This window comes from Lepisosteus oculatus, chromosome 17 (genome assembly GCF_040954835.1).
Source record: "Lepisosteus oculatus isolate fLepOcu1 chromosome 17, fLepOcu1.hap2, whole genome shotgun sequence".
In the NCBI taxonomy this organism is placed as follows: domain Eukaryota; kingdom Metazoa; phylum Chordata; class Actinopteri; order Semionotiformes; family Lepisosteidae; genus Lepisosteus; species Lepisosteus oculatus.
This window is the reverse complement of record NC_090712.1, coordinates 3,780,137-3,793,798: the sequence shown is the minus strand read 5'-3', so window position 1 is coordinate 3,793,798 and position 13,662 is coordinate 3,780,137. Positions and strand designations below refer to the sequence as shown.

General features: G+C 39.0%; 1 protein-coding gene across 4 annotated transcripts in view; it reads left to right on the top strand.

The window, feature by feature from the left end:
- The window catches only part of hhat (hedgehog acyltransferase), a 97,309-nt gene that overhangs the window by 27,322 nt on the left and 56,325 nt on the right, over positions 1-13,662 (top strand). For all 4 annotated transcript variants that reach the window (XM_069179822.1, XM_069179821.1, XM_069179820.1 and 1 more), the window contains one exon: positions 9,698-9,733. In XM_069179822.1, the coding sequence (XP_069035923.1) occupies positions 9,698-9,733 (36 nt within the window). The remainder of the gene's footprint in view (positions 1-9,697; positions 9,734-13,662) is intronic.

Below are 13,662 nucleotides of genomic sequence, written 5' to 3'. Positions count from 1 at the left end.
CAATGGTCTCTTAGTTTACTGCAAATCCGATGAGGATTCCACTGTAATTAACTGTTTCTGTTGTAAAGATGCACTTTCAGATGATTGCTTTTCAAGGTGCTATATAAATTAAAGAATTATCAGTAAGCAGGTTTCAAGATGATTGTAAAAGGGCATCTGCTTCAGCAGATGCGAAATACCGCAAGACTAGTATGCTGCAGCTTTTATCAAAACCTGCTTTGACTCATGTGTCAGAGCAGAATACCACCAATTGTATTTTCATTAAGTATTACTGTCCAGGAACCCGATGTCCAAGGAGTGCTGAGGGCTGACAAGCCTTTAATATATTCCTTTGCTTAAACCTACATAAAGCCAGTGCAGTAACCCTATCTATGGACAGCACTGTGCTTGAATTCCAAGTAAAACTGAGAAATTTAGGGGGATGGTCAATTCTGGTTTGACTCTTGACCCTCATGTGCAGAATATTATAAACAAAGCTCAGGAATATCACCAGATGACATCCTATGTGTCCTTGGCTGTTGCAGAAGAGCTGGTCAACACATTTCTTTTCTAGAGCCAATTACTCAATCCCCTACTCGCTGTAGTATCTAAATCCACACTGAATAAACTCCAATATGTTCAGAGTTTGGCATCCAGAAACCTGACCACAAACAATCACATTACACCTGTCTTGGAGTCCTTGCAATGGCTTCCTAGCAGATTTTCATCTTTTTGAGATGCTACTTTTAAAGGTGCTATATAAAATAAAGTTTAAGTGTTGAAAAATATAAATAATTCTCATTGCTCATTTTAACTTCATAATTGTGCTAATGATTATGCACATTATGGCATGTGTTTTTACTTTCTTTAATTTATCCTTTCATTAGACACTTTTATCCTAAGCAACTTAGTACAGACTAGGGGGGTGACCTGTGCATGAACAAACACTGCAGCAGAGTTGGTTAGAAAAGACCCCTTTGGCTTGATCTGGAGGGGAGAGCTCTAGAAAGATAAGTATCACTGTGAGCCTGTGGCACACCAAGAGCCTATGCTTGAAGGAAACCTAGGAGGCAGAATTTTCCATAGTGACTAGAACACAAAGCCTCTAGGCCTGATACCTGTTTTTTAACATGTTAATTGCCGATTTTGGTCCCGATTTTTTAATGTCTCATAAGTTACATGTACGTAAAGCTCAGCCTGACCAAGACTTGAACTGGACATGAGCAAACGCGAATGAAAATGGTTGCTGCAGAAATGTCTTTTGATGGGCCTGGTGGCACCTAGTAAAGAGAAGGCACTCCTCTACCTGGACCAGTATTTGTAAACAAAAGGCAAGTGACATTGTGTTGTGGGAGTTGCTGAATGATGTGTTAAACCTGACTACCTGTTGTCATTAAATATGCTCTGCTTGAGAGGGGTGTTTAGCCTCCTACCTGCAGTTACAATTCTGATTCTGGCTTTCCAAGTTCAGCCTTTCTGAAATCTCCCCCCTGCAGAATAATTTCTCACTTGTATACAGTAGATGATCAGGAGAGAAGTGACCTCACTGGACTAGAGGGGTGCCACGTGGCACTCCAGCAGGGGCTGAAGACTGAAAAAAGAGACCTGTTTCTAGGCACAAACAAGGAAGAAAAGAGTAGGAAATTAAATGAGCAACCTTACTATATTGACTGCCTGTCACAGGTCACAAAAGCTATTGACATTCAAACAGTTTATTGAGCCAATCCACTTGCTGCCTCAGGTCTGCTTCCAAAGTTGTGTTCATTAAGCCACCCGGCGCATTCAGTAATGCCTTACACTTTTTGGCTTCCTCTGATATCTGATTATAAGTAATTTGTTTGCTTTTACCGAAAGAGGCTTACATTTGTAACTAAACAGATTTTACTGGTACACTTCAGGTGAAGTACCTTCCTCAGGTGTACAACAACAGTGTCTGACTTGGGATATGAACCAAAACATTCCAGTTATGTGTCAAAGACACTGACCGCCACTCTACACTGTGGTTTAGGTGGTTAGCTGTGAAGACAAACTTCTTGTTCAATGTCTTGAAGACCTGAGATGTCCAGAGCTCTTTCAGTGGCACTTTGGTTGAAACATTGCTATTAATGAAAATGTGTTCACATGCACTGATTCCTGCACTATGGTGAACCAGTAGCGAAGTCAGAAATAGAAGTGATATCTTTGGAGAAGTTACAGGACTGCTCTGAAATTTTATCCTGCCCTGACTGACATTCAGCAACTACTGTATGTAAATACTGTATGTTGCTCATAGGTTGCTCTTTATTCTTTTTTTACATGAATACTTCCGAGTGTCATTCTTGTTGAAAGTTTTCCTCATAAAGTACTGGAAAGGAAAATTGAATTAAATTACCTTGGAGCAATTAAAATAATCTGATTCCAAATTACTATTATCATAATTTTTTGTGGCCTCACATTTCTTGTAGTACATGCTGTGCTGTACTGGCACAATGTACTTTAAAAATGTATTGCTGTTAACTTGTAATTTACATATTCCAAGCTATTATAGTCCAGCTGTCACTATAACAAAGGCTTGGTGTAAAATTTATCTTGAACTGATAATTAACCTGGATGTTTTGCTGAAATGACATTCATGTTGCCTAACCAAACATCCATTGTAATTTTACAGTTACCAGCCAGTTAGATTTTAATAACAGAGTGAGAATTTGCCTGTCTTTTAACATTATAGTGTTATTGACAATAGATCTGGTTTATGTGGGCATGCCGCGACACCCCCTGAATTGTTTCAGTACCTTACTAGGTTTAGAAACCAGTAGAAACTGTATTTTTTGGATCAGGGAGTTCAGTAATCAGGAAGTCAGGAAAGGGAACTTTTCCTGAGACTTTTTAATACTGGTTGTGAAGTTGTATGGTTTGTAAAGGGAAAAAAGGAGAGGTGAGACACTGTCAGCTGAGCATTAACACTTGTATTCCTCTCCTCCTTGTTTCCCCAAAACTATCGCCGAGGGTTCTTCTCAGAAATAGTTTTAGCTGAAATCATTAGTAGGACCCTCAACAGTCAAAAACTGTACGCATTTTTGGAACAGGGGATATAATAAATTAAATAAACAAGTATAGCACATCATGCGCAGTCAGATTCCACAGACTTCTGCATTAATAAGTAATGGCCAGAGCAAAGAAAAATATATCCGCATAAATCAGTGACAGGCCAATTTTAGGATAAAAATGCAGGTTGCTTTTTTTAATATTTGCTAATTCGTTTTCTTTTTTTTACTTTTGTGTTTCTAGTCCACAGTGTATTAATATTCTGTGCTACAATGATAAGATGCCTCATGGTAAAATCTGTAGCAATTAAATTATCATTCTAAAGAGAGAAACTGTTACGTAACTATTCCAGTTAGTGGGAAGGTGTTTCAGGCAATGTCTCTTCATGCCACACATACTTCTATTAATGGCTGGGATTATCTGGAATGGAGAGTGTTTTCTTTATTTATCTATCTTGTCATTCTAAGTGCCAGCTGGCATACTGTATATAAAAGACATAATCTTCTGGACAATACTGGTATTAACCATAAACACAGCCAACAAAATCCATACTAAGTGTTTTACTGCTCACAAAACCTGAACCTTAGCACACCAATTGGAATTTGAAGTCCATCAGTTTATCCCAGGTACATATATGCATTACTATGAACAGAAGAGGTGACAGATTAGTATTAATACAAGCCATTTCAGTGCCAGATTATTTGCAATTTATTAATTGTTTACTCAAATTAATAAAGCGGTCAAAACATTTGTTAGCAACATACTTCTTTAAATTTTCCTTTTTTAGTGAAAGATTTTAATTTTGGCTTGGGTGAGCGATTAGAGCTAAGGGGATATTTTCTCCACGACTGGTGCTCTCTTGGTCTAATGTACAGAATTAATGAGGTACTCTTTGAAACAGATACAATGTTCTGTGGTTTGAAGTGAAGCAGAGATAACCATGTTTGCTTTGCAGGGTTTAAATAGGTGTGGGGTGATGCCGTGAATTACAGTTGGCCACTTCAGAAGTGTGGTATACAGGTGAAATGTTTCTTTACAATGGTGGAGTTCTAGACAAGTGCGATTGTGATGCCTTGTTTGGCAGCTCACAACAGGGGTGTAGATTCTCGGCGGGATCCCGATCAAAGAAGCTCCCCACACACAAGTCTTTACACAGCATCAGGGGTAGATTATGTCCTGTCTGAGAATAGCAGAGGCACGTGTAGGTAGTTGTGGTACCGCAGTCTGCATCCCTGTGGCTGTGTCAGTGAGCCAGCAGCCTGCACTGTAAGTACTGTAGGTGGCTGATGCAGTAACAGCATGGCCAGCTTGTTATGAATACCATGGATGCATTTGAAAACTAAACAGCCTGTGCTGCTTTAAGGTAGCTGCCCGGAGGCTTGTAAAGCAGCTGGAAGATTAAGGTCTGCGGCTCCGTGGCTTGTATATTTAAAAAAAAATCAGCTTATGCTGTGTTAAAGTGGCTGCTAAGATAACAGCACAGACGCCCTTCAGCCTGAAAGTAGGGTTTGTAGTTGGTATAGCTGGGATCTTCAGCTGAAGGCTGGTTCTGTAGACAGAGGCTGATGGGGGGGGGGTCTGGTGTTATTCAGACTCCAACTTCTCCTGATTGTCTCCAATCCTTCCTGGTTCAGAGCTCTAGTTATGTGGGCTGGAACAGGGTGCACAGCTGCATGTCTGGTCTGCCAAATTAGGTAGGGGGAAAGCTTTGAAAAAGTCTAAGAGTCCTTGGGAAAGGTAACACCCTTCAAGGACGCAGCCCCTTGTGGCATCGCTTAATACATATGTGAATAAAAATATTTGTTTTAACATTAGTGGAATTTTGGTTCATACCACTGTTTATTAAAAAAGATCCTGGGGGTTAAAAGTAAAAGGTAGTGATTGGAACTGCAAATGTTAATGAAGGCAAAAGGTGTAATTTGCTCTACTAGTGTGACGCCACATCTTGTCTAAATAAAAAAGTGCATCTGTGCTGCAGATCCCCAGCTCCCCAGTTCGCCATCCCTGGTACTTTTCTAGATCCGACAGCCATCAGTGTCTGAAGATCTGAGGGAACAGGTTAAAGTGATGAGACCAATTGACCATTTTGCACTAAGCTGCTAATGACTTAAACATAGATTCCGTTGAATTATTTGCCTGGATCCTGTTTTTATGGAACGGTAGACACTGATCATGTAAATGATGTCTGCTGTGTTTTACAGTTGCCTACTTTTCAGCTTCTTTAGCTCTATGAAAGTGCACTCACACCATCATCCCAGTCAGTACCATACATATTTTAGGGTACTTTGCAAGAGCGCACTTCCATCAAGAACAATGCCTTGCTGGGTTTTGCAACTTGGTATCATCACAAAAGAACAAGTTTCTTTTGAGATGAGACTTTTTTTAATGAAGAGAATAAGGAATGTACTTTTCAAATAGTCCAGCTCTCTGCATACTGCAGGTCTTTGGATTATTAATAATTAACAGTGGAGCAGCAATAATCACCTGCACTGGATGAAACAATCAATTTGATGTTAATTAACTGGGATCTTGCTTTGTGATTTTATGCATAATTTAACATTAATTATGTATTCAGGGTGAATACTGGGCAACCAAAGAAAGGGATCAGTGCGGAACAAGGCTGTATTTGTCTTTCATTCACTCAAGTACTGCGTGTTCAATGTGTGACTACAAAAGGCAGCTGAGCTTGGCTTCCATACGGTAAGAGCTCACAGCTGCCTGGCAATTAAATCCCTGATCAGTTGCCTTTACCCCCTTCTGGCGAAATATATTGGCATAGTGCTTTGTACTGTTTCAGACTGACCTAAAGCATAACTATTATAAATGAACATTCTTAGAAAATACTTGTCATTAACCATTTAAAAATATAATATTACTCAATAATAGGTGTTCCGTGCATATCAAGATTTTCACTTAGTGTGACTTTCAAGTCCACAATAAATGCAACCAGGCGGGTTGAAATGTGGCTAAGTGTCTGCTCTAACCAGTGCTCCATGGGACAACCCCCTTTTCTCCATCACTGGTGTCACGGGGGCTGCTGGGAAAGACATACTGTACTAGATATGTTTAGTCTGAAGGCTACAACTGTTTTTTTCACAACCTAAGAAGGACAAAACTAAACCAAACCTGGATTTTCTTACTCTTTTGGAAACCATCCAATTGTCTTAGTAGTGTTAGGAGTTGAGCTATTATTACCTGCTATTAGTTACATAACCTGGAACCCAAACAACCAATATTAGAACATAAGAAAGGTTACAAATGAGAGGTAATTTGGCCCATCGAGCCCATTCAGTAGTAAGTAGCTCTCCTGCAGCAAATGGGAGAATATGGTGAGCGATCATCACACAGAGGGATCTGTCAGCTGAGGTGCAAAAAATACTGTACAGCATTTATAAGGACACTGGTTTGCAAAATGTCCTTTGTGATGCACTGTGAGGCCTGCATGAAATCTGCCTTGCCATCACGTCTAATGCCATTGATGGACAAGATTGTACAAGGGGAATTTTTGCAAGGGTAGCAAGCAAGACCCCTCCCTACCAACCCACAAGAATTAGTATTTCCCATGAAAAAAGCAATTTCCATGCCTGGACTGTTTTTTTTTTTAATGTTCAGGCAAGGAGATGTTCAAACCAAAGCTCAGCTTTCCTCCTCTACTCCTAAACTAGCCTCTATATTTCTCACAACTGGGGCAGCAGCAATTGAGCCCAGATCTGGTCACTTGCTGGTGAACAAGTTTTAAGCCTGATGGTAAAGATGCATCTGCGAATGAGGTGTTCTTTGAAGAAAAAAACAAGGCCGGGAACTTTAATTTCAGCAAGATGAAAGACTTTCCCAATTGACTCATTATATGAAAGAGAATGGGTATCTGGGAAATCTGCCACAGATTCAATTTCTGATTGACAGCACAGACCTCAGGGAGGTTGTAAAAGCACCCAGAATTCACCGAGGGCTTTGTATGGCCACAGCTGGCTGAGTGAACCTTAGTTTTGGCCCCTGTCACTGGGAGCCTGGGGGACAACAGTGGGAGATGTCTGTCAGTTGGTCGACTTTTGAAGTGGAACTGCAGTCCCTATTTCTCTGGCTGGTTACTCAGTCTCGGTAACAAAATAAATTCATTGCCAGTATAGAAAAAATGACCATTTCCGAATTAAGCACAAAATCGTGAACTTTGTGAAAGTACCGTAAGTGGCCATGTTGTCTCAAACCCCTAGTCTCGCCATGGGAGAGATCCCGTGAATTGCGATGTGGCGCACTAGTCACTGTAATGGCTAATGTAATGTGATGAAGGGGTGAATGAATACAGTTTAAGCAGCAGACCTTTCACTGCTGCAATGTGCCAACGTGATCTGCATGCAGACTTGACAAGTAGTATTTGTCGGCAAAACTCAAATCTCAAAGTCAGGGGGCGATATTTTTTATTGGATTAAAAGAGGTGTATTCACAAGCCTGCTTGTTTACAATGTCCTGCTTCACCTCATCAACATTTTTGTTGCCTCGTTCTGGATCGCAGAATACGTGCTGCTCGTGCTGGAAATTGTATCTATTTTGAGATGTCAATTGGAAGTTTTACATGTTACTGTGTGCGTTTTACTCTTATTGTGGTTTGAAAGGCACTCATCAGTATTGATTCTTTCCAACACTGAAATATAAAAATAGCGTTGCATCTCTGCTTTAAGCCCCATGGCCCATACAGAGGTTTGCTGCAGAGCCCAGTGTAGCTGAGCTGAATGCACAGAAAAGTAAGGTCAGCATGATGCAAGCCACGTACAGTTGTGGCAACGTGAAATGAAAAATAGATTTGAGCTGGAAAATTCGCATGCAGATGCACTGAGGTCGATTTTTGCAGCACACTTTGGAAAGAAGTGCCTGAAATAAGACAATGTGTTGGGTACCGATCGCCCTGGGTCTCTGCAGTTGAGTGCAGTGGGTGATTCCAAATGGAGATAAAAGCAGCAGTGTTAGAGAGCAACTTTCTCATCTAAGACAATTCCAACTTAGGGACGCTGAAAGATGATGGGTTTGAGCCACAGTTTTTTTTAAAGGATCAAAGCACAAGCAAAGGTAAAATTTATAAACTGATGTTCAAAACTCTTAGACATTTTGCACTGTCCTGCTCATTTCACTCACTTTTGCGTTCTTTGTGCTTAAGCACAAACCTGTGACAGTTGTCTCCAGAACATTGATCAAAGTAACATATAATAAGTGAATACTTATTAGCACAAAACTTAATACTTCTTAATACAGCTGTATAGGTTAATACTTATATAGCTGTTTTTTGTAGTATAAAAGGAATCCTTTACTTTTTTAACTTTATAGAAGTGTAGAAAGGAACCAATTGCGTTTGATTGGCAAATGACATGGATTAATTGCTACAATGCACTTGACACATTTTGTATGTGACTTTGATCAAAGTACTTTAATTCAACAAAGTGACCAAATTGTTGAAAGTTACTGTGATCCCGTATACATGAAGATTGCAATCAATGTGATTTAATGATTAATACATTTCAAGCTTGGATTGTTCTCACCGAAACTAAGCTGTGTTAATAAGAGTCTAAGTTAGTAGTAGAAAGTATTAGTGGAAGCTTTGAGTCAGATATTGATGCTTATAATACATTTTGATTATTGTATTTTTACAGAAGAGTGCTTCACAGCGCAAAGAAGGACTACTTTGACTCATTCATTAAGTGATTGTATAATTGATGGAATGCAACAAAGCATTACTGTTATGTTGTATTATTAGGGAAAAATAAAGGAAATCACAAACAGGTCAAATGTATAGTGAGATTGGATTTAAAAAGTGTGGGACTGGTTTTATAACAGTCTCACTTTAGTACCAAATTCTTGGCAACCACATTAACACAGTAAGACTGCAAAGGGTTGCTCTCCTTTTTCAATAATGGGGAGGAGGGGTCAAATCAGGATCAGAATTGCCTTGAGACTAATTAAAATAGTTTCTTGCAGCTGTTAATTTTGAAGCAGCTGAATTTGCCGAGTTCACTTTTGGAGAGAAAAATCCAGGTACATGGGAGCTAAGACCTCTCCTGTAATTATTATATTTCAGAATGGGGAGAAAATGGGCATCACGCTAATTCACTGCAGTTGTCAGTGTGTGTGTGTGGGAGATATGGAGGTTAAAAACTACAGTAGCAAGCTAAAAAGAAAAAAATGCAAAATGCAGAATGAGTTTTATAGCTTGGTGTTCTTTTTAACCAAGAGATCTAAGTACTCTGCATTATAAAAATTCCACAACCATCTTGGCAGAGAAAGTTTGTTTTTAGGCAGCAGTTACTACCAAGCTGGAGTTCAGGCATGTCTTCAGGACTGGAAATAACCATTCAGAGTGGTCGCATTAGCATTACAAAACAGATTGCTGACCAGCAATTCTAAAGTAAGGAGCAAAAGAGAAATTGAATGGGGAATTCTTTTTTTTTTATTATTTAAAAGCAAAACATATTCACAGAAATCAAGTTATTTTCATGGAAATCTTGGTGATATTTGTCCCAGTAAAACCTAATGGGTTTTTCAATACATTTTGAGCAGCATTTTTCAGTGTTCACTACTAATGGGTAAAGCAAATTATGAAATGCAAAATTCAGATAACATTTTTGATTTTTTTTTTAAAAAAGAATCTCTGTTATGTGTTGTATGAATGATTGAATCATTATCCACAATTTTGGCATTTCTTTTTCAGGCACTTTGATGTGGGACTGTACCGTTGGCTTGTCAGGTGAGTCACATTCCTTATCGGCCCCTTCTTTTGTGATTGTAGATTTGTATTCTTGATACCCCCGATACTGTACAAATTTCCCTCTGGGCTCACTTTGTCAGGATTATGAATAAGTCAGAACGAACTGTGAAACACGAACCAGAGGACATGAGTGGAAGCCATGTGGACATGTATTTAAAACTGGGAATAGGAAGAACCTCTTTACCCATAGGGTGGTGGGAGTGTGGAACTAACTACCCAGCCAAGGTGTTGAAGCTGTCACCTTGGCTTAATTTAAAAAAAAAAGCAGGATGAAATCATTGGAGTCTCAACCTATCAAATGGGCTAGATGAACTGGATGCTATCCTCTTGTTTGTAACTTTTCTCCTGTTCTTAATGAGATCATTACCTCCTGTTTTCATTCTCATGCTCAAACTGCATGCCAGAAATACTGACTTTTGTAAGGATAGCAATGGCTTGCATTCCTCTTCTTCTTTTTACAGGAAGGTTTAAAGGAGCAGAAACCAGATCAATTTGAGAAATGAGTCAGCTGTCTGTCACTATTCTGAATTTCTGAGAAAATCCTGATCCGTCTACTATTCTGATGACTTGTCTGTGACAAAGCAAAAAAAAAAGCACTTTTTTGTAATTTAGATGTTGTTTGTTTTCAGCTCTAGCTTCTGAAGACTAAAAGAGAATAGAAGCACTTCACCTCAGAGAGATGACTGCTCGTTACGCCACGAGTTGATTTCCTCTTGTTTTCTTTGGCTTGGCATAAACATGCAAATGAAATACTCTTCATGTTTTGGAGAAATGAAAAGATGGCAGGGTGGCTATGAGAAATATCTTAAAAGCATAGTTAAAATCTTCAAAACGTGCTTGTTGCTGTATGTAGTTCATGACACCCAGGCCATTTAGTTGTTCAGGCTTTAGTTTGGTCTCCATGGTGATTTTGAAATGCTCCTACTGCACCTGTACAGCAAAACAGGCTTTGATCTTTCGAGATTTATTTAACATCAGACGAACCTCAGACAGAAATATGTTTGACTGATCTGGCAGCAGCTTAAGTATCAATGGGTTTTGCGTGATTCCTAAGGTCCAGGAGAACGTAGTACTTGGTAAACTTCAGAAACATAAACACAAAGAGGGTGGATGACCAGTTTATTCCATTGTTGAGGTGACATCTCTGTTACGTTAACAGGAAGGTGCAGTACATAGAAGCCTTCTTAAACAGAGTGAAGCCCATCATCTCAGAAACTCAGCTAATTAAGAACACATAGTTGTTCACAATTAATTTTGAACTAGATATTAATGTATGGAAAATGTATATATTTTTAAATTATATTATTTAGAAATAATTATACTGTTTTATACTATTTTAATTAGATTCAAAATTAATTATACTATTTTTATTTAATTAATATTACCATCTTATATAATGTTTTCCCAATCAATTTTTATAAAAGTATCAGCATAGAAAAACCCTGGCACAGGGAACCAGGTTATGTGCATTATTCAAATGGATGAACGGCTTCAGAAAGCCCAATAATAAACTTTAATTTGCTTTAGTTTTCCATTCATCTGTACGGGGTTCTAAGTACAGAGTTCTCTTATTGTTATATTAAAATGTAATATTAGAAGGCATGCAGCCAGAATCTTTAAACAAGCTTTCAGAGGTCTTTTTGCTGATGCCGTGAAGTTACTTTGGTTCAAAGTTAGGAAAGGAGATGAGGACTTCTGTCAAATTATCTTTGGAAGCCAAGGGTGAGGGTATGAGAGATAAAGTTACAGATGTTTGTGACAGTTTGTGTGCCCCTGCACTGCATCATCTCCGTCTCGGGATCAAAGCCCCTCTTCGTTCTTCTCTCTAATTAGGACCAGTCTCTTCTGAGTCTTTGCATTGAAGTAGAGCTGTGAATGAAAGCTGACAGCTTTATGGCCATGTGTGTTGATCTGGAATGTTCCGATGTCAGATCTTCATATCTGCGCAGCTGTATCTGGCATTGACAAGCCAAGAAGTGCTTTCCTCAGAGCATGTTGGATTTGCCCTCCAGCTCTGGAGGTGTGAGAGGTTTGAACAAGACTATGGTAACTGGGAATATCTTTTTGGAAAATAGACAATTGATATGAACTGTAAAAACCCTTTAACACGATATTGGCGTAATTAATAGAACATTGCTTTCTGTAATCCATGATCAAAATGAAAAAAAACATTTCCTTACATCAGTAATAATGGTTGATCCCAGTTTATCAGAACAGAAAAAATGGGCCGACCACTTAATTTATTGGCGTTTCTATGGCAGTAGGTCCGAGGTCTAGTACTGGAGGAGCACAGTCTCAGCTCATTTTTCTTCCAATGAAGCTCTGAATCTACAGTGTTAATTTATGGGTTAACTGATCTGCTTGCTCGTTTAGACTTTTATATATTCCTTCAATTCAGAGTGTCAAAATACCCAACTTCGAGTGTGATGTTTTCAAAAACTCCATCTCACCAAACTTTATGCAGTTGCCCCTCAACTTGCTTGCCGTTATTTCTTACTGAACAGTTCTTACTAGCTGTTTGGTTGATGATTCAGTTGATTACATTTCAGACAGTACACCTACAGTAAATGCCACCAGTTATGAAACTCCAAAATTGATAAAGTTTTGATATCAGTTACAAATCCCATTCAAACTTTTATGAGCTGAATGCAAATTTATGAACGTGCCCGAGGGACATATTTGTAAAGACATACCAGTATGAAGGTGTAGTGGAGAACGATTTCCTTTAACTTTAAGAGGGTGACATAATGGTTAGCAGTTGTCACCACTGCCTCCCAGCTCTTGGGTTTTGTGTTGGGTTTTCCTTGGGGTGCCATCCTTGTGGAAGTTCTCTACATGAGTTTTTCCCCAAGATCTGGAGCTGTCCAGTTTCATTTTCATCTCTAAATCCCCCTCCCACACCATTCACGTGTGTGTTTTACCTGTGATGTTCCTGTATGTCCTGTCCAGAGTGTTGTACCACCTTCACTCAAGGCCTGCTGGGATAGGCTCTTGCTCACTGTGACCCTCTAAAGATAAAGCATTTACTCAAAATGTGTGGACGTCAGTCCAATATTATTCCTTTTTCGTAAGCAGTGGTCAGGGTTCTGGACTCGTAACTTGAGGGGTTAAAGTTTAAATCCCAAGTGGGACACTGATGTTGTTTTATTCTGGAGCCAAATAAGGGCTGTGGGGCTTAAATTTCACCTGAATTGTTCCAGTAAAATAGTCATCTGTCTAAATGGATATAAGTGATTTGGCAGATGCTTTTATCCAAAACAAAATAATTGTCAGAAATGAGAAATCTAGAAAGACTAGTCATGTGTTGCTCTCAGAGCTGTTTTCCAGCTCTCCTGCAGAGCAGAAGTGGTAGTATTTTATGGCACCTTGTGAAGGTCAAAGAATATATGGCCTTTGCTTCAATATGACATCGATCAGGAAAAAAACACCACGCTGATGGTCTGCTTGCACACAACTGCTGCATCTTGTTTAAACATCCAAAATCACACTTTAAAAAGTACTGTTCCATCAATGTGCCATTTCACATTTCTCTTACTTCACTTCAAACTGCAACACCTTGGGGGACAGGGGTTTCGGTGCATTGAAGATGTGTTTGCAATTGTTAATATTGGGGAGTGTGAGCAGAAATGTGGAAGAAGATTTTTCAGACAAACGTATCAGAAAAAACGCTGCCTAATTTTTTCCTCTACAAAAACATTCTCTCATGTTTATTTCCTTAAGAAACAATCCTTTCTCTTCGTTCATGCCTCTCTCATCACTTTCCTAGATTTCTACCTTCAGATCTTTACAATAGTGTTCAAAAAATGCAAAGTTTATTATTTTCTCCAGAGTACAAAGCGTCGCAATGTGTAAATGTAATGTAACCAGCTACCTATTCAGTTAATCCAACAAAAAACAAAGAAACCACA